Source organism: Meriones unguiculatus, chromosome 7 (genome assembly GCF_030254825.1).
Source record: "Meriones unguiculatus strain TT.TT164.6M chromosome 7, Bangor_MerUng_6.1, whole genome shotgun sequence".
Classification (NCBI taxonomy): Eukaryota; Metazoa; Chordata; class Mammalia; order Rodentia; family Muridae; genus Meriones; species Meriones unguiculatus.
The window spans coordinates 16328155-16354276 of record NC_083355.1 but is presented as its reverse complement, the minus strand read 5'-3'; the positions used below and the strand labels follow the sequence as shown (position 1 = coordinate 16354276).

Genomic DNA, 26122 nt, shown 5'->3' with positions numbered 1-26122 from the left:
CTGTGCCTCTCCTGGGTGCTCAGCACATCATTATTCCCTGGTTTCTGGGAGATTGTTTTTTAAGAGTTCAGAAACTGCCCCTAGAAGAGAGTTGTTTTTTTTTTTTTTTTTAAATTGGAAATAGCAGGTAGACTAGCAAGGCCTGTGATACTCGCGGATGTGCTGATAGCCCTTCCTTCCCCCTCTTGCCTCACTGGGTGATCTCAAACCTCTCATTTCAACATTTTAATTTTTTTTTAATTTTATTTTTCAGTCTTTGCTAATGTCCCTTTCACACCCTTAGCCATTCTCACCAGGCTCCTCTCATAAAAACCTGTTGCCATCATGCAGGGTAGGATCATCCTTCCAAAGCGTGTGTGAGAGAGGGGCTGTGGAACTCCTTCTGGCACTAATGTGAGACATTGAAAACTCTGAGGCTCCTGGGCAGTGAATCTGACTCTTATAGGAAGTGACCCGTGAGACATGGGGTGAGTTTATTATGATTTATTAGTTATTATTTTTCCATTCTTTGGGTTTCCTCATCTGTAAACACCAGTGCCTGTACTTGGTGGGTTCCCGATGATCGAGTGAGATAAGGCAAGTATCCATAACCATGACACGGCATTCGTGTGCCACATGTGTGCTGGGCCAGCCTCCATGCTTTGTCATCTGTTCTCCGCCACTTTCAGAATGAGCTGGCTAGCTACTGGACGTTTGCAACCATACTGAAACTAAAGCTGAAGGTTTAGCCATCGGGCCTTGTGAACAGAGGGTCGGGTCGGCCCCTCTGAGCACTCTGGTGTCTTCTGGGAAGAAGATTACAGGCATGCCAGCCAGCCGAGACTCATCCAGTCTTAAGAAAATACACTCTAAGTTTTTTTTTCCAGATAGCAAAGCTCTAATGGCAAATATTTAGTAATATCTGGAGATTATCGAATCAACACTAATGATATTTTTATGTAAAGTGGATTTCAGAACTGTCTTTTCCTGTTATAATTTTGAAATTTACAGTTTCTATTTCTTCTCCATATGTTCCTAAGTTGAAATGTCACGTGAAGGTGGAGGCAGCAGCTCACTGCTATATTCTTCTGGGGTTAGAAAACCAGCTCTGTCTTTCAAAGTTAAAGCTCAAACTATTGAAAAGGCCAAACAAACAAGCATTGCAACAAAGACCCTTCCTATGTGAGTATAGTTTAATATTGGGAACTCGATGTATGTCCCAATAAACCTGTGTTAACTCAAATAAATTTATTGATAGATCGTCTTTTTTCTGAGGTATTATTAATGCAGATTTAAGGCTTCCCAAGGAATCCCCAACTTGCTGTCTGCATCACACAGTAAAGTAGACAGTAGATTACACCAGAGCTTCCTGAAGTCCAGAGAAAGGCTCACAGTGAGACTTGGGTGATTAGGGAAGGTTAATGCCAGGCAACGGGAAACAATTTAGTAATGTAAAACAGGTTTTTGTTTATCTTTCTTTCCCTCCTCCCTCTTTTCCTTCCCTTCCCCATGCTATGCTGGGGGGTGAACTCAGGGCCTCCATGTTCTGGCCAGGCAGCTCTACCACTGAGCTACAATCCTAGTCCTAACTTGGTAACGTTTTGAAGGTTTCAAATCAGAGCTTCTGGAAGGTGGAAAAATGAGGACTGGAGAGGAATGGGAAGGCATTTCCCCTGGAATGCAAGGGGGACCAGAAGCCCAGAACTAGCATTTCCGGATGTGAAATAAGGTGACAACAGATGATCAGAAGAACTGCAGACTCAAGTAGCCTTGGAAGGAAAAGCCTTGATGTTATTTTCCAACTCTTGCCCGAATGGCTCCTTTTCAAGACCCAGGAAATTTGTTCTCACTTGTCCACCCCCTTGTCCCTCCCTGAAGCTGTGGGGCTGAGGGCTGACAGATGACAAGTCAGATTTTGCCATGTGCAAGTGACGGAAGGTTGAGTGCACTATATCTTATGACACAGAACTTTCTGTAGGGAGGAGGGAAGAGGCAAAAAGGACTGTCAGGCAGGAGAGAGAGAGAGATTGTGTCTCTATTACATTGGGAATAAATTTAGTCTCAGGAGATTATGAAAATCCATGGTCTGGACAATGAACCATGAGAGTCAACAGGGACAACACAGGAAGGTTGGCCAGGAGAGACTGAGTGCACAAATGAGTGTCTTCAGAGTGCTGTCCCTGAGGTCTACATCAGATTGTGCCTCGCACATAAAAACCGTGTCTGGGAATCAAGGGTCACTTTGTATAAATAGACTTCTGGACGAGATGGAAAACAGTCGCATACAAGCAAGCATAAATTGTGTTCTGTGCAGGATGCTGTTACAATATAAAGCAGGCTAAGCCTTATCTTAGCCTTAGCAGACTTCGATGACATTATTTGTGGACTGACGGTCTTTTGGAGGTTTCTTTGGGCTTGGGTATCACTCACTCAAGTCAAACTGCTCCTTCAATTCATTTGTCCCTCAGTTAAAAAACGTGGCTGCCAGTGGTGTTCACTGGATGAGATGAGGCCCAATGATGAAAAACTTGATCTCGGTGCCAGCTCCAAGGTGCTCTGAGTCATCTGGGCTGCTGTAGGCATAGCCATCAAGGCCTCTGTCCCTACCATGGGTTCTGAGGGCAGCGCTTTCCTGCCTGCGGCCTGCTCTCTGATGGCCATGCTACCAGGCTGGAGGAACCCCACCCAAGGCTCTGATCTGCAAGCAACAATGTCCTCAGTGATTCAAGTCTTCATGATGTCTGACCACTGTCGGTCAGTTGTGTGGAGCTATCTCAGATGTTTGGCTGTAGTGGGGCTTGGGCTCTGTATGGCAAACGGAGACTGGCCTGGAGTCCAGTGTTTCTCAGGTACAGAGTTGCTGTGATGATTTCCCCTTCACTCAAGAGGAGCTTCTGAGCATCGAGGAAGACTCAGCCAGCAAATGGAAGTCGCCCTCAAAATAATGCTGCCTACTCAACCTAGCAGTTCACAAAACATGGCAGGTGACTGAAAAGTGTCACAGGTACCTGCTGGGTCTCTGGAAGGTGGTTTAGGACAGGAGAGGCCAGAGACTAGCACCTTCCTAGCAAGGCTCAGAACAGCATGTAATCAAGTGATAAACCATAGAGCCAACTCTAAAGAAAACATGAGAGAGAGAGATAATTTTGAGCTGGGCCTCAAAAGTTAAGCCTGCTGCAGCTGGGCCGTAGGCAGACCGAGGCAGGCGTGGATGTAGAACTGCTGCTTCCAGGATCCCGAGCAGAGGGTAGAGAGGGAGGGTGGGTCAGATTTTGAGTAGTTCTGAGATTCAAGCAGAGGTTTGGGAGTCAGTGCAAAAGAATCCGGTCCATTGAGCCATTTCTGAGTAGAGAACAATGTGGAGTTTTAATCTGTATGTTCCCGTCCCTGAGAGAAACAAAGGCGTCCTGCAAGTGTGCCAGAGAAATAATCTCTGTTATTTTCACAGTTTACTATTATAAAGCATACTTTTTCTTTATTACTCCAAGAAGTATGCGTTCATAATGTAACAGCAGGCTCAAGAAAAAAGAGCTGGGCAGGGGTAGTACATGCTTTTAATCCCAGCACTCAGGAGGCAGAAGCAGGCTCTCTGTGAGTTCGAGGCCAGCCTGGTCTACAAAGTGAGTTCCAGGACATCCAGGGCTACAGAGAGAAACCCTGTCTCGGATCTCCCCCCCCCCAAAAAAAAAAAAAAAAACAACAACCCACAACCAAACAAACAATCAAAATGCACAAACAACCATCAAATACAATTGTATTACACACAGCCTCACTTCGCAATGGATTGCAGTAATATGTACCTTTCCAGTGTGACCGACAGAACAATATACTTAACAGTTATTTTTGTGTGTTTTTGAGACAGGGTCTAACCATGTAGCCCTGGCTCTTCTGGAGCCCAGTATGGAACACACAGGGCTCCACCTGTCTCTGCCTCCTCTGTACCAGAATTGGAGGTGTGAGCCGCTACCCCCAGCCTAACAGCTGTTATCTTTTATTGCGTCAAATTGCTTAGTTGCTCTCTATATTCTTCTTTTCATCACCGTCACCACCACCGCCGCCGCCACCACCACCATCATCATCATTGTGGGGTCAGCTGTGGGTGTTCACGCCACAGCTTGAAGGTGGAGGCCAGGGCAGAATTTTGCGCTGTGTCTTCTCTCCTTCCACTGTAGCTTCTGGGGCTGGGACTCGGCTCTTCCAGGCGTCTGTGTGAGCGCTTTCTCCCACCGAGCCACCTCTTTAGCACTCTATATTCTGTTTCTCCATAGTTTCAAATTGCCCGGACTTGAAGGCACTTTCCCCGTGAACACTTCAGAGTGCACTCCCTACTAAAACGCATGTCTTCCACTAAGCCACAACACTACTTCTCTGGCTTAAAAATACATAACAATAATAGCTCCATAATATTATCTAATATAAAGAGCAGATTCAGACCCCTATGTTTGAACCCTTGCTGTATTTTCAGCTACTTGTTGGGAATAATGGTTGTACCTGCATGGCAAGTTATGTCCCTTGAGTCCCTCGGTGTGGGATAATTAATCATTCCCTGCTCTTTTTTGCTTTTTCATCGTTTTGACCATTTTGAAGAGCTACAGCCAGCTTCCCCATAACCCACTACAATCCCATCTTTTGGGGTACTTATGGGTGACATGATTTCCTTTTTTTGGTAACATCAGACTGATAGTCACATTGTCAGTCCTATTGGAATTTTGATGCTTAAATTTTTGTATCTAAAATGGGAAGTGAGGCCAGCAGATGACTCGGCAGGTAAGGGTGCCATGCCTGATGACCTGAATTAATTCCCCGAGACCCATGTTGGTGGAAGGAGAGAACCAACTTCCCCAAGTTGTTCTTTGACCTCCCCATGTATGCTTTGGTATACCCCCAACTACAAAATTTTTTTAAAAAGTAAACTTAAAATGGTGAGTGAGAGTCCACTGAAGCCAAGTTTTTACAATCTTTTAAGTATTCCTTTGCTTTCTAGTACAGTAAAACATTATAGTCCATCTTGGACCTTGAGTGAAAAAAAAAAAAAAAGAGAGAGAGATATGAAGACATGACTGTGGCTGGGCATGGAGGAGGAGGAGTTTTATTGTAGGTACGAAGAGGAATGCAGAAGGGGGCAGAGACAGAGACATCTGGGAGAGTCCAGAGTGAACGTGGCCAGACTAGCTGGGCCAGCTGAGGAGAGAGGGGAGGGAGAGCGACAGAGGAGCTACCCAAGCAAGAGGGGTAGTCTGGCCAAGAGACTGATGCAACCAAAATAGATGAGTTATAGAGGGGCCAGAGGAGCTGGGGGAAGGGAAAGCCCAGCCCAGTACCCAGGCTGGGAGCTCAGGATGAGGGGGCAGGCTGGGTACAGAGGACCCTTTAACAGGTAAGGGCTGAGGGATATCAAAAACGGGCAGCCAGGTTATGCTTTGCAATGTTAATAGGCAGCTCAGCCATTTGTCCCAGGTCTGAGACCTAACAGACCTTAACTGCCTTTGATATTTCTCAAGAAACGCTAATCCTTTTTGTCTGAGGATGCTATGTGAGTTTTTGGTTTTCTTGAGGCAGGGTTTCATGCAATCGGGAATGGCCACAAACTCCCAATCTTGCTTCCACCTCCCAAGTGCTGTAATCACAGGCCTCTCCATGACACCTGGCTTGAGAAAGCCATTTAGGAATTGGTGTGTTCTCAGCACTTTGTGGGGGGGGGGGTGGCGGGCTGAGGCAGAGGATCAAAAGTTCAAAACCAGCCTTGGTTGTGTCAAAAGAGGTAAAGAATAAAAGAGAAAAGAAAAGGGGAGGGGAAGAGCAGGAGGACCAGGTGTGATCCATTGCTGCTGGGGTAACATTGATTATAAGTCCTTTCTCTGGAAAAAGTTAAAAATGTATATATATATATTTAAATCATGAATTCATAGCAACATCTCTAATTAAAAATTAACACCATAGTTGGGTTTTTTTTTTGTATCTCTAACCTATCTATTTAAAGTCTTTGCTCTTTAATTATATTACTATGTTGATTCATTTGCTTCACTCTGCAATAAACATGAAATGTTTCCAAGATTAGGATACAAAACTGACTCTAAGAATAAATCTTCGAGATAAAACTTATGGGTTCTCCTTGCTTCTTTGTCTTTAGAATCTATTGCTCCATGCATGGATGTCATAATTCTTCTGTTGGCCCTGTTGAGTGCTTCCAACTTTTTCCTAAGAGAAACAGCGTTGCAATGAGCATTTAAGTAGCTCTTTACTTAAGCCCTTAAGTTCCTGAAAGTGGGAATTTATCTCACTAGATTAAAAGCAGCACAAAGATTTAAAATTCTTTTTGTTCCTAAATCATCCTCAAGAAACACTGCAGCAGATGAACATGAGAACAGCACGTTCTGTGGAATTTTTATAACCATTATCTTCAACAACAACAACAAAGCTTCTTCATTTTGGGGTAAATTTTTAATTTTTTTAAGTTATTAATTTTAATCTGCAACTTTTATGTAATTTACTATCATCACAGGTTTATCTAATTTATTTCAAATATATATTTGTTTCCCTTTTAAGTGTTTATTTTACATTTTATTTTTGTGTGTGCACATGGGCGGGGGTGGGGCATGCCATGCCTCACTTGTAGAGTTCAGAGGACAACTTGCAGGAGTGGTTCTGTGCTTCCACCACGTGGGTCCTGGGGCTCCATCTTAACGGCAGGCCATTGTCTACCTATTTCTAAACAGGGTCCAAGACTACCAAAAAGATAGTATTCAGAGAAAATAGTTGTTTATTAGTTGGGTAGCACACATTTGTAATTCCAGTGTTAGGAAGGCAAGAGGCAGGAGGAGTTTTGCAGTAAGACTCTGTCTCAAAAACTTTAGAAACATAACTCCCAAAATAGACGTAAAAGATGGGAATGCTCTCTGATGACAACAGAAGGGTGGTCCCTGGGACAGAGAGGAAGGAGCCTGAGGGAATGTCACTGGGGGTCAGAAACCCTGGGTAACACAGAATTCATCAAATCTTACTCTAAGAATTGTATAAGTCACTGCAAATAGCTTTTAATCTTTGTAAAACTAGAGGAAAAAAACAAAACCCTAAGTAAACTACAAAACTCAAATGGTCAGCTCCAGTGATGTGTTTAAGCATCTGGGTGCTCAGATCTCTGACATCAGCGCTAACTGAAGCCCAGCGACAGGCAGGCTGGGCCAGTGTATGGGGGCAGCGGTTCCCAGCCTCCCCATGCCGCAGCCCTTCTCGTGTTGGGGTGGCCCCGACCATAACATTGTTTTTGTTGTTTCTTCCTAACTGTGATCTTACTACTGTTACGAACTGTGATTTAAGTATCTGTGTTTTCTGATGGTCTTAGTCGACTCCCGTGAAAGGGTCAAATGTTTGACCTCCAAAGGGGTCTCAACCACAGGTTGAGAACCGCTGCTGTAGGCATCTTATTTCTCTTCCCTGGTGCTGTGGCAAAACACCTCGACATAAGCAACTTGAGGGAGGAAGGGCTGGTCAGCAAGCCTAATGCTGGAGGGCCAGAAGGAAGTGTCGGATCCCACGGAACTGGGTTTACGGATGGTGTGAGTCGCCTTAGGCACTGGTTGCTAGCCTGTCAACAACCTACCATATTAAGGTACGGGAAGTGAGGTTTGGGGGCAGGTGCCAGAGAAGGGGGACCCAACTCGCAGGTGGGGCCGGCTGTCCAGATGGATCAAAATAATATTGGCTGGCGGGTGCGGTGGCACACACCTGAAATTCCAGCACTCAGGAGGCTGAGGCAGGAGGATAAGGTGCTTGAGGAGAGCTTGGGCCACAGGAACCAAACCACTCCCACCACCAACAAAGTCTTACTATGGAAGTAAGATTAGTGGGACTGATGGCCAACTAATCATAGGCGGGGGAGGTGGAAAGAGTCTCAGATTCTGATGCTGCTACGCTGAGGGAAGAATAAAGGGCCAAGCTGGGGGCCTTAGCTGGGGCCTGTGATCAGCATGAGGTGTCTTTGTCAGATATCCAAGTAGAGGGAGTGAGTATTAAGCCTGGCGATCAAAAGTGGGGTTTGAGCTGGCAGTGTGGGTTTGGGAGTCACTGGCGGGTATCCCCGAGGCTCTGGCAGTTAGCTCTAAGAAGCACCCCGAGAGAGAAAGCCTTGCTGAGGCGTGAGCTTGGACGGTGACAAGCGACATCTTCACAATAAAATTCTACCCATTTCCGCCTGAAATCTAAGCTGCGTTCCTCTAGGGCTGCAGGCACCCAGCCACTGTCGCATGAGCAGGACCTGTGATTTCTATCACCAGTGAAAATCACAGATACTTTCACATCTCAGGAAATTTGTTGTCGATGTCTCAAAATACCCTTTACGCCCATTGCTTGTTATTTAACGTGTTAATAAGGAAGCACATACATTACTGAATCACAATTTTCTAAAAATATTTTCATGACTATTTCCATAAAAGTGGTTTCCTTTGAAGGCCTGAGTCTTATTTTGTGCATGTGAAAAACAATCCTAAGAGAGGGATTCTACAGAGTTCACCAATAACGGCTAACGACCCTCCCCATCCCCGTCCCCTGACCCTAGTGAGTCCCAGGATTCAGGGAACAGGGTGGAGGAGGATGACAAGTGGAGAAAGAGACAAGGCCTCCAGAGATGGGGGGGGGGGAAGCAGGAGAGAGGGTGGCTCTGTAGCTGCCTGGGAGGCCGGTGGCAGCGAGGCCCAAACCACACCAAGCTGCCACTGGAAGGACAGAGAGGGATCTGCTCCACAGAGGGATGCGGAAGTCACATGACAGAGAGCGTTTCTGGAGAAGGATGTGTGTGGAAAGCAGATTGGAGTGGGTTGAGCAGGGAGTAGGAGGTGGGGAAACAGGGTTGGGCAGTGTAAATAGTTCTTCTGGGAACTTGGGGTGTGAAGGAGAAGAAGTGAGCGGAGGGGAGTGCAGGTTCAGGAAGGCTGTTCCGTCTCTCTTTTTAGATCACAATCAAACCCTGATGGGAAAGCCCTCGTGCAGGGTTAGCTGATGCATGCAGGGAAGGGGAGGACTGAGGGAAGAAGGGGAGATCCTGAGCTCAGAAGGGAAGGTTGGAACCGGGTGGAAAGAAGGTGTGAGGTAGGAGAGAGGATGGGTTGAAAACTGGGGAGAAAGGCCTTAAGGTGACAGAGAGTGGAGCAGAGAAACTGCGCAGCCTGGTTGCTGGCTGGGAGCCCATGCAAAGCGGGGTGACGGTTCCTTTAGCAGGAGTTATCGGCCTGGATGTGGCTCAGAGACAGGATTTCATGACGGCCGTGAGGAAGACAAAAGGACAAGAGACTTTCAAAGACTCTGGGCTGCTGAGGAAGGGGACAACAGTTCAGAGAGAGGTGGCCCGTGTCTGAGCAGGGCGCCCCAAGAGGTTGAGGAAATGCCCCAGCAGAGCTGGGAGAGGCCTGTGGAAGAGTGTCACGTATGGCTGACAAATGGAATCCTTTTGGTTAACAGTAAGATTCTGGATATGCCCTTGGTGTGTGTGTGTGTGTGTGTGTGTGTGTGTGTGTGTGTGTGTGTGTGTGTGTATAAGTAGAAAGGAGGGCGGCACTTGAGACGCATTAGGGCATTAGGCATCAACTGGAAGCTGGGGTGTGGCTGGGTTATCTAAGTGGATGCTGAAGTCATTAGATAATGTGTCTGGAGATCAGGAGAGAGAAGGCAGAGAATGCGCTGCCTGCCAGCGCCTCACTGGATGAGAGAGAGTGATCAGAAGGCCAATAGGACTGGCCAGGGAAGAAGATGACGGAATCCAGCTGCACAAGCCAGAGAAAGGCCGGAGCTCTGCTATGCAGGAGCAGTGGAGAGGCCCTTCTTTCTGGTGCTGAGAGGGCGGGTGCCGAAGTGGTACAGACAGCGCCCCCTGAAGGACAGTCCTGCAGGCGCCGTGGAGAAGATGGAGAAGAAAGCTATCCAGGAGAGACTCCGTACATTTCCCGTAACCTGACAGTTAGCTCACCACTTCTGCTTCCAGCTCCCCTGGCAGGATCTGACTTAAAACCTAAAATTCTCACTCTCCATGAAGCTTTCCCTTGTTTTCGTTTCACTCATTCACCTGTCTAGTTAATCATTTATGGACCCACTACGTAGCTTAGGTTGACCTGGAACTCACAACCTTCGCCTTGCCCCCTCAGCACCGGGATTACAAGGGTGTGAGACCACAGCCAGCTTCCCTGGATTTTCTGTCTGACTCTGCAGACACTGTCTTGAACTGCGGGCTTTTGCAGTGTCTTAGTTTACCCACGCTGTGGACGGCTTGCAGGACCCTGAACTTGCAGCAGCTGATGCGCTGTGCCAGACAGGAATGATTTCTACTTTCTGCATTGAGCTCATTATTTTAAGAATCAAATTTGCTTTATTTTTAATTGATAAATAATTATATTTTAACTTTTTAATGAATGAAGCATTATGAAAACAAAATAAGAGGCTATTTTAGGATGAAATGCTGTTATAAAATTTACTTAATGCAAGCACCCATCTGAATACTAGGATCTTGCAACTGGAAAAAAAATTAAGATTTCGATATCTGAATTTTAATTGGTTTCTAACAAGTTTTTTTTTTGTTGTTTCAGGAATTAATTGGAACCATTTTTAAAAAGCAGATAATTTTAATAAGACGAAGTACGATGAGATACATAGTATTACAAGCAGGGGGAAGGAAAGACGTTTTATTAAAATGTCCTCTGCAGTTTCTGAGCGGCTGAGTCCAATTAACACAGGAAATTATTTGGGTCAAAGGCTACCGGCTCTTGGTACCAACAATTTTCCCAAGCTGGGATCACTATTGGTGTCGGTATCAAGGCTGCCTCGTGGCAAGATCAGCCTCATGTTAGAGCGAGGCTGACTTGCCTCTCTTCTGAGGCGGGACAGCTCTGCAAAGGCACCCCACCTGAAACTGACAGGTGCCCCACTTTAATGTCATGCCCTATTTGCAGGTCACCTGGCAGAGCTGTGACAGAGCCCACGAGTGAAGGCTGAACGACACCCGCCCAGCTTTCCTGACCATACAGTTGCTGCTTCTTGGCTCCCGCCTGGCTGCTGTAGCAGCCCTCCAGGCCCCAGGTCTGCACGCAGAAAGGGACAGCCAGAGCACAGAGGCCCACGCGAGGCAGCCTGGAGGGACCAGGTAACCACGCTTCAACTACACGGGGTACCCTCGGTTGTAAAGACCAAGTAAAGGCCAAGGAGTTGCTTGGGGGCTGTTCTGAGGCTCCTCCACCCTCTGAGCCCCCCCTCCAGCCTGCTGTTCTGTGTCAGTATGCTGGCCTACCTGTGACAAAGGGGACTTAGCCAGCATTGTCCCTGGTCCTTTGCAAGCCGGTATGCGCCAGGAAAAGAACTGAGGATTGTCGGCCTCGCCTCTGTCACTAACGTCAAAACACTTCGCCAGGCTTTCTCCTGTCCAAGTGAGTCCACATTGTGGCTGTTGGAGCAGCCTGGCTCTGGCACAGATGTGCTTGTTCCTAACTCATCAGCCATCACATGAGCCCTAGACTTCTGCTGCATGCCGGACACAGGGCATGCACCAGAAACAGTGTCTTCCATTTCTCTAAGGGAAAGAGGTCTCATCCCATGGTGAACCTGAGCCCAGTGGGTGCTCTGAGCATATACAAGAGTGGGAGCAGTCCCTGGACCCCCAGAAAATCCAGGGAACTCTCCCTAGAATGGGTGCCCTAAAAAGAGTCGATGCAGCGTTGTGTGGATGGCTCAGCCCAATAAGCATCTTCCTGGGTGTCTGAACATGATCCCAAAGACAGGGGGGGAAACCGGAGAGGGATTCTAAAGAAACAATTGTCATACAATTTGCTTCTATAGGTGTTTCTTTTTTCTTTCTTTCTTTCTTTCTTTCTTTCTTTCTTTCTTTCTTTTTTTTGTTTGTTTTGTTTTGTTTTTTCAAGACAGGGTTTCTCTGTGTAGCCCTGTCCTGGATTCACTTTGTAGACCAGGCTGGCCTTGAACTCACGGAGATCCGCCTGCCTCTGCCTCCCTGCTGGGATTACAGGTATACACTCTTAATGGCGGTAGCCTATTAGACTGACTGAAGGGTGAGGCACAGGCAAGATGGCCAGGGAAGCCATTACTACAACAACCCAGCGAGAAAGAAAGAATGTGAGGCCCAGCAAGGGAAACCGTGTGGGCAGAGTCTCAGATTCTAGAGAGGAGACAAGACAAGCAGGCTTCGGTGCAGTGTGAGGAGAGGCCAGAAGAGGGGAAGGGGGGTCCAGGACAACTTAAAGAATTCTGGCCAGAGTGGAAGTAGAACACAGGAAGAGGAACCAGTTTGAAGGGAGACGATGCTTTCGGCCACCCAAGACTGGGCGGCTTGTGGGCACGCTGGTGAACAAACACGCAGCAGAGAAGGCAAAGGGGCACCCAGCAAAATTCCCTCAGATCCGGCTCGTTAGGCTGTGGGGTGAGCGCTCCCTCTCTGCAGCTTACATGGGTTGGTGGGGAGGGGAGAAGGGGGTGGTGTGTGTGTGTGTGTGTGTGTGTGTGTGTGTGCACTGACTGCCCAGGTGCACTTCCAGGGTGCGGGATCTGTGCTGGAGTTGAGAGGGCAGCTGAGAGGAACACCACACCAGGTGTTAGGGATGACTCACAGCCTGCCAGGGTGGGGCCCGTGTGTATGTGTGTGTGTGTGTGTGTGTGTGTGTGTGTGTGTGTGTGTCTGTTCGTCCCGCCTCGTCATCAGCAGCACACCAGCCTGGGGCCAGGAGGAAGAAAGACCTGGCCCTCAAGGAACCCCACAATGGACAAGTGGAACTCGGAGACAATCACAAGTGTGACTCATGGAACACAGATGTCACTTCCCCGGCTGCGGCTGCTCTCAGGAGGCTGCCCAGGGTGTCGGCGGCTGACATTGACAGATTAATGAGAGAACCACCGCCCCAGAGCCCTTTGAAAGAGGAGAAGCGAAAGTTTCATAGGAGAGGTCGGATGGACAAATAGGCAGGTGAGGAAAGGAGCTATGCAGTGTACCTGGACACACACACACACACACACACACACACACACACACACACAGAGGAAAAAAAAAAAACCCCAGCCTTCTCTAGACTGCCAGCTCCCTAGGTCCAGCTCCTGGGAAACAGAAGTCCTCCCTGGCTCGTGGGGCGCTGTTTTTTGTTTTGGACTTGAGCATCACCAGGAACAGTCCTGCCCCAGGCCAGTTCTCAGTCACGATGGAAGTGCTATTTACCTCCATGGTCCACTGTGTCTGCCATTTGCTGGGTGGCTGCTGAGCAAGCGGAAGTAAATTTGAAACGTTTGTTCTTTTTTTTTTTTTAGTTAGAGTCTGGAGGGATGGCTCAGTGGTCAGGAGCACTTAGGGCCCAGTTCCCAGAACCCACACGGCAGCTCACAACCATGTACCCTAGCTCCAGGGTATCTGATGCTGTCTTCTGGGTTCTCTTGGCACCAAGTACACAATGCAGTATGCATACATACACGGAGGTGCTCATGCATACATATGAAATTAAAATCTAAACTATTGTTGTCTGTGCTTGATTGAGGTGCACGAGTGGGCGGGCGTGCTGTCCCCGAGACGTGGAAGTCAGGGGACAGTGCTGACGGCTTTCCTCCTTTCACCTCTCTGCACGGAGATCCCAGGGCTGGAACTCAGCCTGCCTGGCTTGCTCAGGAAGCGCCTTTACCCACTGAACTGCCTCTCTGGCCCGACTTTCTATTTGATTTTTTTTTTTTTTTTTTTTTTTTTTTTAGTCAGTGTCTCGGTAGCCCAGCCTGGCCTTGAACTCACTATGTCAAAGAGGATGACCTCGAACCCTTGATCCTCCTGCTTCGATCTCCTAAGTGCTGAGATTACAAATGTGTGCCGAGAATACTGCTGTGGCGTTCAGCTTAGTTTTAGGTCTTTGCTATCCTCATTTAGAGATGGGACACTTGTGTGTGTGTGTGTGTGTGTGTGTGTGTGTGTGTGTCTGTGTGTATGTGTGTGTGTATGTTGTGTGTCCAGAGCCACATTAGATATCATCAATTATTTTCCATCATCTATCTATCTATCTATCTATCTATCTATCTATCTATCTATCTGTCAATCATCTATCTCTCTCTCCCTCTCTATCTCTCTCAATATAATGTCTCACTGTGTAGACTAGGCTGTCCTGGAACTCACAGAGATCTACCTGCCTCTGCCTCCCAAGTGCTGGGACTAAAGGAGTGCGCCACCTTACATATGGAGACAGGGTCTCCCAGGCTGTAGATCGCCAATCAGCAGGACTTGATGGCTGGGGAGCGATGGAGAGCCACCCTCCCCCGCAGACCTGTGCCATCATGCCCGGCTTTTACTTGGGTGCCCGGGGTCCGAGCTCTGATCTGAACATTTGCCCAGTTGGCACTGAGCCAGCCTCAATGCAGTTTTGTTTTTTTAAAGACACTGCAGGTTACTTGAAGAGGCTTTGTTTGTTAACCTCCTCAGTCTGTGTGGATTTCTCACGGACAAAACGATTACAGTGTTTATGTTGGGTAACAGCGTTCCTGCTGAAGCTGACTTTGCTTGCTGGGAGGTTTGGGTGACCTCACTGAAGGAAACATCACAGAGAGCAGGCAGGCCTCAACCAGCAGCTTCCTGGTATCAGGTAAACTGCCTACACCACTTTCCAGTATAAATTTTGGGTCTTTGTGACCTGAAATCCTATTATTTAGCTCCGCTGCTGAGTGTTGAAGGATGACAACCCCACTCATGTTAGTGAAGCAGAGGGAGCTCGTGAAAAGCTGAGCTGAAGCCTAGCTTTCTTTTTTCATTTGTTTTTATTTGTGCATATGCATGCTCGTGTGTGTGTGTGTGTGTGTGTGTGTGTGTATGTGAGTGTCCTTTTGAACAGTGTCCCCTCCAGCAAGAATCCAGGATCCAGATGAGGAAGGCCCAAACTGCATCCCTTCATACAAGCTTGCTGCCTCCCCTCAGCATCCCCACTCTGTCCCCTCCCCTCATTCTAGCCTAATCAATCATTTCCCTCATCTTCTATGGAGAAGTCAGGTCATGTCTATTCTCTGTTAATGTTAGAGAGGATGACATATTTTGGTGCCCCTATCAGTCACAGCAGCAGCGATGGGCTAGGGAAGGTAAAAGCTACTTTGCTTTTCTGTGGACACCGCTTTATAATTATCCAACTTCTTGTTGGATATGCAGAGCTACTGTCTGTTTCCATGGTAAATTCTAATAGGATAAAACACTTTTCCATGCTGTCTTCCAGCCCTCTAGAAAGGTTTACAATACATGGCTAGATCAGGTTGGCTTTTAAAAACGTGGCTGGGCATGAGGCAGAGGCAAGGGAAAGTGTCCTAAGAAACCACAGAACCTGTTTCTCATTGATACCTGTTGGGGCATCATTTGCGGTAGAATTGGCTAACAGGGCAGTTTACATACAGGATTTAATGCTAGCTTATCATTTAGAGAGTTCCCTCATCCTCACGATGTTCCCGCAGGATGAGCGTAATAGAGTAAGTGTCCCCTCGGAGGACTGAGGCCCTTCGCCTGAACTTACAGAGTGACGAGGCCAGAGCGGACTTCAGTCACATTTTCTATGATGGATGTACTCGGGAGGCACCTCACTAAGGAGGTAATGGGCTTGATAGGGATCGCTTCACTTTGGACTTAAACACACAACTTCTGCAGACCTAGAGAGCCCCTGGTTACCAGGAAGGTGTGCCCAGGAGCACTCACTGGGCTTACTATGTGTCTGGAGGAGATCTGCCCACCTCGAGGCAGGTGTCTGGAAATGATAGCTTGCCACCGGAGCCATTACTTGATGGTAAATGCCTCGTTTGTTCCAAGCTCATCAGAATTGTGACAGTTGGAGTCTGGGTTAAGAAATGAACAAGTGATGAAAATTGCAATACAAGTGTCAAAATTTGGATGTGGCGTGCTTCAAAGAATGAGGGAACGTTGGAAAAATTTCCATGAATTCAGCAATTGACTTTCACACTAGCCACTCAATCAGAGGATATGCCAGCCTCCACAAATCAGATGCAAAACATTCCCCAGAGCTGTAGGCCCTGGCAATCTCTGGAAGGAAATGATGGGGTGTACCTCCCTGCGCCCTGGGAGGGGCTGTTTGGTTTGCAGTATCTCACGGTGTCTTTTCCTGGCCCTTTTCTGATTGAGCAAGGATGTTCTGCCCAATGCACTGGGCTCTGGAAATTGGATCTGTCTGGCCTGCTTCTCCCTCAGGAGATGCCAGCTTTCTTCTTTCTTATCTTATCGAGTCTCTGGGAGAGTTGGTCCAGCAGCCCCTGGCACCCTTCATAAAGAGGCTTATTTAATAAGTCATGCATTCCCTCGGGGGCTGGAGATACTGCAGGGCAGGCCGAGGCACTAACGACTGGGCTGATGCAGAGATCTGAGGAGCAGCTCAAGCTAAACCCTGGATCCTGAGGTTGAAGTTTTTCTTGCATCTGCTTTGAATCTCCTAAGGGACCTTGCAATTTTTCTTTTTTTTTTGTACCAAAATATTTAGCCGAGTGGGTTAGAGGCACACTCACACTCATCATCCACTCAGTGAGAACGTCTTTCATGGTGCTCTTCCTCTGCGTTTGTGTCCAGAGCCGAATGCCCCGGGATCCCCAACGTCTCAAGTGATGACAGTAAAGCAGAGGTGTGAGTCACTGTAGAAAACTGAGATTCTGTCCATTTTCTCCGAGAGGAGGTGGGACCCTGAAGATATACCATACAAGTAAGACTCGAGCCTTTGGGATATTAGTGGGAGGATTAAAATTGATTCACAAGGATCGTTTCATAGGCATGGTGGCGTCATGCAGCACGAAAACCCCTTTCCTTCCTGTCTTCCTCCTCCTCCATGCATCGTATCTCTTCTTTTCCTTGACGCGGTCTCACCATGCGCCCTTGGTTGGCCTGGAACTTTCTGTGTCTGCCTACAGGCCTCCAGCTCACAGACACCCACTTACTTGTCTCTGTCTCCCAAGTGCTGGGCTTAAAGGTGTGGGGCGCCATGCCCGGCCTCCTGGCCTTGCCCTTTATTAGAAATGCTTAGTTTTGTGCGTGGTCTCTTGTTACTTTGTGTTGGGCTCGGGTAAATATAAAATTGAGTTACAAAATCAGATCTAAGTGATCAATCCATGGCGACAGAAGCTGTTTCACATCATTACTTTTAAGCGGGCAGCTGTGCTCTTGTTCGGAAGTGGTATGAGGGCTGGTGCGGCCACGAAGGGTGATTTTTATAAAGGGGTGGAAGCGACAGGCAGCTGATTGGAGTCTATCGAATGATGCTGGCAGAGAGGAGCATCAGACAGTGAGTCCACAGTGGTCCGGAGGGGAGTGTGCACTGCCCACCAGGAAACACAGGGCACCCCCCGCCCCCCCCCCCCCCGCCATGACAGCCTCTGTGGTGAACCCACAGGACCCAGGTGTCCCTTTGTTCGGGAATCCCAATCTGGGAATTGCTACATGCTGCTGTCTGACTTAAGATTACATCACGTCCTTTGTATCTGTCCTCGATTTTTTATTCTAAGGGTAAAAAAAAAAAAATGCCAGACTTTATCTTCGTGCTAAAAATATGCTGTTCTAACCAAACCAGCTTTAATTTTTGGATTAACCTCACTCTCTTGGTGTCAGCGGCAGCAGGCTTTATATTTAGTCATTGACCAGCAGGAAGAGTCCAGGTGAGGCGTTCTGGCAGCTGCCAGTGTGGTGAGCTCGTCTCTTTCACCTTCAGACTCTAGGTGGGATGGTTGATCGTGTGCTTTTATATCCCTTAATAGAGAGGATAGATCTCTCTCAGAGAAACAGCTACATCCATAAACATCAATCACTGATGTTTTAAAGGTGTCCTTTGAACATTAAATGACTGCTGTGTGAACATCATAGATTAAAGAAATCAAGAGCTTGATTGATAGTGGGTATCCAAGATTTGGCTCAGAGATCCATCCCACTGATAAGGAAAGAGACAGTCCCTCCTCTGGAGTCTGTTCCAGGCATAAAATATTAAATAAGAATTCATAGAGGGCATTTTTACTCACCTTAAATCAATTCGCTTTGCTAACAGTCAGGGTTGGATGCAGTTTGTGGTCTTTAGCTCTTACCCAGGATAAGGAAAATTCTTAGACAGAGAGGACCTTCACCATGAAACACGGAAGGAGAGCTCCGCAGTCCAGAGCAGTCCAGTCTGGGATGGAATGCCTTCTCCACTGCATTTTATCTGTGTGTGTGTGTGTGTGTGTGTGTGTGTGTTTGCGCTCGCGCACATACCCTTCCATCATCCCTGCGTTAGTTCCTGCCCTGAATTCCCTTCATGAAGGACTGCAAGAAGAAATCAACCTTTTTCCTCCTCAAGTTGCTTTTGCTTATGGGGTTTATCACATCAAGAGAAAGTAAAGTAGGGTGAGGCGGGGTGGGCATGCTGTTAGCTCTGGCTGCCCTCCAACTCCTGACTCTCCTGCCTCTTATGTGCTAGGCCTGTAGGCAGGTGTCAGCATACCTTGCTTGTATACCTTAATATGTATATACTAAGCCAAATGTGGTGGCCTATGCCTATAGTCCTAGCATGTGTGAGACAGAAGCAAGATAATCAGGAGTTCAAGGCCAGCCTTGGCTACATAGCCAGCTGGAGGCTAGCCTGAGACACATAATACCCTGTCTCAAAAACAAGACAAAACAAAAGTATATGCTTACATTAGATAGGTAGATAGGTCGACATATATGCATCTATGAGAATTAGCTAAAAAGTGTTTGCAATGGGATAAACGCTCAAATAATGGCTGCCGTGAATAGCATTATGATATTGCTACAATACTACATTGCTCTGAATTATTACCACGTTAAACAAAAATATCTAAACAATTGCCAGTTACTATAAGTCATCATCGCATTTTACTCTTTCCCTGCATTGAAATGAAAACCAGAGTCAGTGATCCAAAGGGTTAGGCCGGAAGCCACTGACACGCTGCTGTATCTTCCGAGCTCCTGTAACTCCGACTCTGACATCAGTGCATGTTTTAGACCCCGAATATCAGGTCCTTCATCACCCGCAAGGAGGGCCACGGTGTGGCTGTGACAGGTGGTGTCCAGGGTGGGGGCACCTGGCTCAGGTCTTCAGTGCCCTGTCTTCTAGGATTCTGCCACAGACTTCAATTGTATCAATTCTGGACCCGTATGTGCTCGTGTTGTGTGTACGCACAGGCGGTCAGGCGGCCAGACACCTTGGGTGCTGCACCTTGGACATTACACGCCTTTTTGAGATGGGGTCCCACTGGCCTGGAGTTCTCCCAGTTCTGGCAGAGTCAGCGGCCTCCAGCGGCCCTCCCGTTTCTACCTCCCCGGCTCTGGGAACCCAAGTGCACACTGCCGCCCTGCTTGTTTGTTTTAATGTGGATTTGGGGTTCTCATGTTTGTGAAACAAGCACTTTGCCGACGGCTAACTCCAAAATGTGTACTCCAACGCAGTCCAGAGAGTGTACTCTGATACATTCCTTATGGAACGCGCACACACACACACACACACACAAAGGGGGAGGGGGAGCAAAAGACTTAAAGCCGCCGTACCTGTTTGGATGACGACCCGCTTGAAAACCGAGATTTGTCACTTGAGTCTTTCCCCCACATCTGGTCCTGTCTCTTCTCATTCGGGTCTTTTTTGTATTCCTGTCGTTTCAAACAAGCCTGGAGGACACACGACAGTGATGAGAAGCAGTGTCTTCGCTTGGGTCTGTGACTAGTTTGGGCAATTTCAGGCTTAATACCAATTTGAGAGGCGTGAGGGAAACGATACATATCTCCAGCTGTTCACAAAATATCTGTCACCAAGCTCAAAGGCCAGGTGTCACTCTCTCCTCCCTTTGCCCAAACTGCCAGATCAAAGCCATCAATCACCGCTTTAATAAAACCGAATGATCAGCACACCATAGGACGTTTTATAAAGAATAGGGTTTTTTCTTCCTTTTAAGAAGATTTTGCTTGTGTCTGTGTGTACACATGTATGTGTCGTTGTATGTGCCGGGGTCCTAGGAGGCCAGAAGACACCATCAAAACCTTTGAAGATGGAGTCACAGGCAGTTGTGTGGGAAGCTGAACTCTGGGCCTCACGACGGAGCAGCAAGTGCCCTTGACTGCTGAGCCACCTCTCTAGCCCGCCTCTCCCTGTAGTTACCCACAGTCATCCCGGTCCACGAGCGTCAAATGGAAGACTCCAACAACAAGTAATTCATGCAAGTTTCGAAACTTGTACCATCTGAGTAACGTGATAAAAATCTCACTTCATCCCACTCTTTCCTGCCCCGGACATGAATTCTCTCTTTGTCCGGCGTCTACGCCCTCTGCAAACTCCGCTCCTGTTGCTCAGAGCTGTTCCGTTTATCCAAACTCTGCTGCCGAAGCGGTCCTCGCGTGGTTTAAACACGGCCCGCGGGGGCCAGAGCAGTGACGCCGCAACCGCGCTACAGTGCATCTCCAGCACTGTTCTTGTCTTTTAGGACCAGGAGCGCTGCTACGCCTTTACTGTGCCTAATCGGAGAAAGGGGGGTTTCTTCTGCTCACTTTTCTAGGTTGCAGTCCTTCAGGGAGGGGAAATCAAGGCAGGGGCTCAACCAGGTACATCATCTCCAGTCAAGAGCATTGAGAATACACGCAGGCGCCCTCGCCTGCGCACTGCTCCCACGGGGGCGGCTCTCTTGGCTCTCACCCCCGCCCATGCCCGTGAAGGGGTGCCGTCCACACTCAGCGAGTGATCAGGACGTCCCCCCAGATGGGCCCACCGTCTGATCTAGGCATTCCTCAGCTGCGACTGCCTTCTCCGGTGAACCTGGGTTGTGGCAAGGTGACATTTAAAACCGTTTGGCTTTCAGGATTCTGTCGTGGGGAATGTGGCCCCGGGGGGTATCCGCTGTGAATGAAGAGGGGCACCGCTGTGTCGGAGCAACGCTAGCGCGTGCAGTTTGAATTGTGTCATTTTCCTGTTTCGCTGTAATCCGGTTTGTTTTACAGCCCACTTTCCCAGCCGGCCAGTAAGAATCTGAAGAGTAAGAACCACTTTTCACCTTTCGAATTTTCTAACATCCTAAATTATCTTTTTCTTTCCTTTTATCAATTTTAAGTTGGCATGCAAACTAATGAATTTCATCATGGCATTTTCATACATGTAGAGCATTGTACTTTGCTCATATTTACCGTTTCTCTTTTTTGTCATTCCTTTCATATATATGAATTAAATATGAATTAAATTATATATATAATTAATGAATTAAATATGGATTAAATTATACATATAATTTAAGTAGTTTAGTAAAATATAATATGAAACATTTGTAATTTTTTGAGAATTTCCCCTTCTATAATTATTTTGTCATATATATATATATATATACACACACACATACACACACACTCTTGAAGTTGGCTGAAGAGATTTATGAAACTCAAGTTATGAGCTGCTTTTAGAAAACATTGAAAACATTGGTTGGTTGGTTGATTGATATGGGGCCCTGCGACACACATATATGGAGGTCACAGGACAACTTGTACAAGTCAGCTTTCTCCTCCACTCTGCGAGTCCTGGGCTCAAACTCAAGATCGATGAGCTTTCCAGTCAGGCCGTCCTGCCCTGGGCTGTGCTTTGTTTGGGTTTGGCACTTCAGAAAGTGGAGGAGCCAATGAGAGCAAACACGGGCGGGACCAAAGGTTGATTTTGAACAGAATTCTTACAGGGCTGGGTGGTTTTATATATATAATTTTTACTTTAATTTTATGTGTATTGGTGTGAGGGTGTCAGATCCTCTGGAATTGGAGCTACAGGTAGTTGTGAGCTGCCATGTGGGTGCTGGGAATTGAACCCTGGGCCCTCTGGAAAAGTGACTAGTGCTCTTAACCACTAGGCCATCTCTCTAGCCCACTTTTACTTATTTGAGATTCTCTTCAAGAATGCATCTGACTTAAATATTTCTTTATAAGAAGGAAAGGACGAATAGAATGGTTTTTTTCAATGTTGAGAAAAAATTCTCTCAGATTCATTTTTCTCTCACAGATAGTGGGCGGAAAGGTAAGCCATGGCAGGGCAGACAGTGATTTTCAGCCTGAGATGGCTGAGAAATCTTTGTGTGAATCAACCAGCACCAATCCTCTCAAAGTTACGCTTTGCTGTGAAGGAACACAGAAAAGAAACTACTGGAAATCCAGTCCTAGAGGGTCAAAAACCGGCATCCCCACCCCAGGATGCATTCTCTCTCTGTTTGTGAACTTGAATGGTTTGTCTGCTCATTGATGGTGGCAGCTCTGTGGTGGGGATCCTGAAGTGACCAGCTAGCCGGAGAAGGCGGAATCCCTGGGTGGAGAGGAGAAAAATCCGTGGACAATTTACTCTCCTGCTCCTGCGCCTCTCAGTTGCTGACCCTGTGTCCCACCTGCCAGGATGGAATGGCTGTAAGTCAGACTTGACGTTAAAGGCTTCGGGTGACTTCTGTGTCTCTCCTCTCTCCCTTTGGTGGTGTCTGCTCCCCCCGCCCCCCTCCCCCGCTTGGCCCTCTAACGACAAACAAGCAGCCATGCTGCCTTCAGTGCAGAAGCCTCCACTGTGAGAGCAAATCACAGAATCTACCAGTGGGAGGTGGCATGGGTCCTGTGACTCACTGTAACTCAGTCCCGGTAAACTCCGAAGCCCAGCGCCACCACTTTCCAGCTTGGGCAGGCTGACTCCATTGATTGCCACTTCCCTCAGCTGTGAGACAGAGAGAGAGATGTCCCTGTGCCTTGAGGTGACTAGGAGAGCAGGAGATTCACCTTAGCTGTGACTGGCCTGTGAGGAGGGTTCGATGCCCCTCCCCCTCCCTCCCAGGGTCAGCAGCAGCAGCAGCAGCAGCAGCAGCAGCAGCAGCAGCAGCAGCAGCAGCAGGCTTTTAATTGTTGTTTTCCACCCCACTTCCTGGTTTGCTTAGTTCTAAACTCAGCCTTTGCCAGAGCATGTGACTATGATCTTGGTCACAGAAGAAAGAGTCTTCCTGTCTGGGTCTGAGGCACACTCTTAGCCTGAAGGAGAGGTCATGTCTTTCAACCCACAGCACTCAGCCAGCTGAGGGCCTTCCGCGCTGTCATTCTGGGGCACGCTGTAAAACACTTTGTCTTTAACGGCTTTCTGAGCCCACAGTCGGGCTCAGAGATTCTTTGTTGTCAGTCATCATCTGAGATCCTGATGACCTAAGAAGCCATGTGTCATATGACAATTTCTAGTTCTGCTATGAAAAACAGCTATCATAAAAATAGCTCAAAATTAAAAAAAATGATTATGACCCTTACTATATTATTTACTTTTTTTTTTTTTTTTTTTTGAGATAAGGTCTCTTGCAGCCCAGAGTGGCTTTGGACTTGCTCTGTAGCCCAGAATGATCCTGAACCATCTGAACTTCTGCCTCTGTGGACTGCGTGTTGAGGTAGAAGGTGGGTTCACCTGGAATCTCACACATGGGTTTGTGCAGTATTGACGACTCATGCATCCTAGATGTGCTGGTTGATTTTTTTTTTTTCCAACTTGACACAAGCTAGAGCCATTTTGTTAGGAGGGAACCCCGAGTAGGGGATTGCTTCCCTCAGATTGGGGATTTTCTTCATTAGTGTTTGCTACGGGAGGCCCAGCCCGCTCTTGGTGATGCCACCCCAGGACAGGTGGTCCTGGAGCTCAGGCTTCATGTGGGTTCCCTAGCAAGGGGGGCAGAGGCTGTCTCTGACATGGACACTGTTGCCTGCTTTTTGATCACTTTCCCACTGGTGGGGCTGCCAGGCACAGGGGAAGAAGACTCACTCAGTCCTGATGCAGGTGGATGAGCGGGGGTGGGTTAGTGGGGGGGGCTCCCTTTTCTGAGGAATAGTGGGAGAAGGAAGAGAGAGGGAGGAGGGTGGGACTGGGAGGAGAGGAGGTACGGGGCTTCAATCAGGATGTTAAAACGAATTAATTAATTAATTAATTAATTTAAAAGAGTTTGACATAGTTTCTGGTTGAGAAGACTATAGAAGTGTGTGCCTCAAGGCTGGGCCTCCTGGTACTGGTTTGTAATCTCAAGTACCTGAGATGCTGTGGCAGGAGGATGGTGACGTCAAGGCCTTTGGGGGCTACAGCGTGAGTCCAGGGGCAGCCTGGGTAAGTTAGTGAAGAAGTATGCATATATTAAAATATGAGGATGAGAGTATAGCTGTGTATGCCTGTCCTGTGTAAGGCCCCACATTCAATCCTCAGTGCTGCAAAATAAATGAATAAATAGATAAATGAGACTCCCGTGGGTCCCAGGTCCTGTGGGAAAAGAAGTAACAGCTAAGAATCCTTTATCTGAAATGCTCTGGGACCAGATGTGTTTCAGATTTTGTTTTGTTTCAAATATTAGGCTACTTGTATATATCACACAGGATCTCTGGCAGAAGGGTCCCAGGTACCTTAAACCCATAGTCTGGGGGGTATTTTATATAACATTTTAAATAGTTTTGTTCATGAAACAAAATTTTCTGCCGTGACATCACACTGGTGCTCAAAAAGTTTCACAGTCTAGAGTATTTGGAATTTGGGATTTTCGGATTAGGGCTGCTCAACCCATCTCTCTCCCGTCCCATCCCATGCCACCTGGTATAAAAGCCACTGTCGTGTCCTTCAACACATTTATATCGTCATGTTTAGTTGTTTGATCTGCACTTGAAAGAATTGAGATGAGTAAGTGACATGAAATGAAACCAATTTGAACACATTTGAGAGATTGTAGAAAATTGTTCTGAAATGCCAAGTGCAATCTTTCCTTCTTGCCTTCCAGTGGGCATTGATGGCTAGGGCTAAATTCTGCCTCCAGTTACATAAATACATTTGGGGAGGGAGGGTAAAAGGTGACTGAGGGAGGGGGAGAGGGGAAGAGATCGAGGAGAAACGTGAACACCCTGGAAGGAACGGAGAGCCAAATTCTAAGATAGAATATAATTATATACTAGCTCCCAGATTCTGAAATAGCATGTAATGTGCCAAATAGAGGTTTATTTCCTCGTTCTTTTTCTTAAAAGAGCCCCACCCAGGCACTGAAAAGAGCAGAAGCAAAACAACGAAGGGCGGCTTTAGCCTTCTCTCGCAGCTAACCGCAGACCTGTAAGCGCGCTGCTAATTTGGGGCATCCCAGCTTTCAGTGTATTTTAGGATGGAGCAGAAATAACCCGCCCTTAGAAAAAACGAGGAGGCTCCTAAGGGCTTTAATTTGAGCCAGTTCATTAAAGGCAAGTCGAGCATGCGAAGGAATGTGTGGCAAATGCGTGTGATTTGTGAGACGCGTGTACTGATTAGGCCTTACGCTACCCGTACAGCCATCCTGCAATGGGGAATCCCAGGTGTCCTGAGCAGATGGCTGCACCGAGGGAGAATGCGCGGATTCCCACCGGGGGTGGTGGGTCAGACCCACAGCAGGCACAGCCAACCTTCTGACAATGCAACATGCTGTCGCCGCAGCGTTCACATGGAAGAATCATGCAACCAAGTCACACACACACACACACACACACACACTGAAAAAATCTCATAATGCTTAAAGAAGCTTATGGCTTTGTGTCACACTGAGTGCAGAGCTATACTCAACCACATGAGGCAGGTTCGAATACCCCATTAGGGGATCTGTATCTACCCAACACAACGTAACTGCCCTCAGCAAATGATCTAAATTCACTTTGGCTCTATGGGATTAAGTTAATGAACAGTTATTCAAGCCATGAAATTATTATTTTTTTTCCTTTTTAAGACCAGAGTCTCTCAACCATCCCAGGGAAACCTTTAACTCATGGTCCTCCTTCCTCTGCTTCTCAAATGATGGGATTATAGAAGTATACCTTCGTACCTAGCTGCAAGTGATTTTTTTTTTTTTTCCAGACAGAGTTTCTCTGGGTAGTCCTGGCTGTCCTGGAACTCACTCTGTAGACCAGGCTGGCCTCAAACTCAGAGATCCTCCTGCCTCTGCCTCCTGAGTGCTGGGATTACAGGTGTGCACCACCACACCGGCTCCCACTCCGTGTATCTTAAAGATAACCTTGTTTCATGCTGCTCCATTGAGGAGTAGTTGTGAAGATGGTCAGTAATGGTGCATTTGGCTCTAGGAACAGTCACAAGATAGCTGGACTAGGTCTGAAAAGTTGGTCATCAATGTAGGCAGCCCTGGGCTTCAGGAACTACAG

The 26122-nt window shown here is 47.4% G+C and overlaps 1 protein-coding gene across 2 annotated transcripts in view; it reads right to left on the bottom strand.

Moving 5' to 3' along the window:
• The window catches only part of Marchf10 (membrane associated ring-CH-type finger 10), an 83365-nt gene that overhangs the window by 47415 nt on the left and 9828 nt on the right, over positions 1-26122 (bottom strand). For both annotated transcript variants that reach the window (XM_021645572.2, XM_021645573.2), the window contains exon 4: positions 19496-19612. In XM_021645572.2, coding sequence (XP_021501247.1) covers positions 19496-19612 — 117 coding nt within the window. The remainder of the gene's footprint in view (positions 1-19495; positions 19613-26122) is intronic.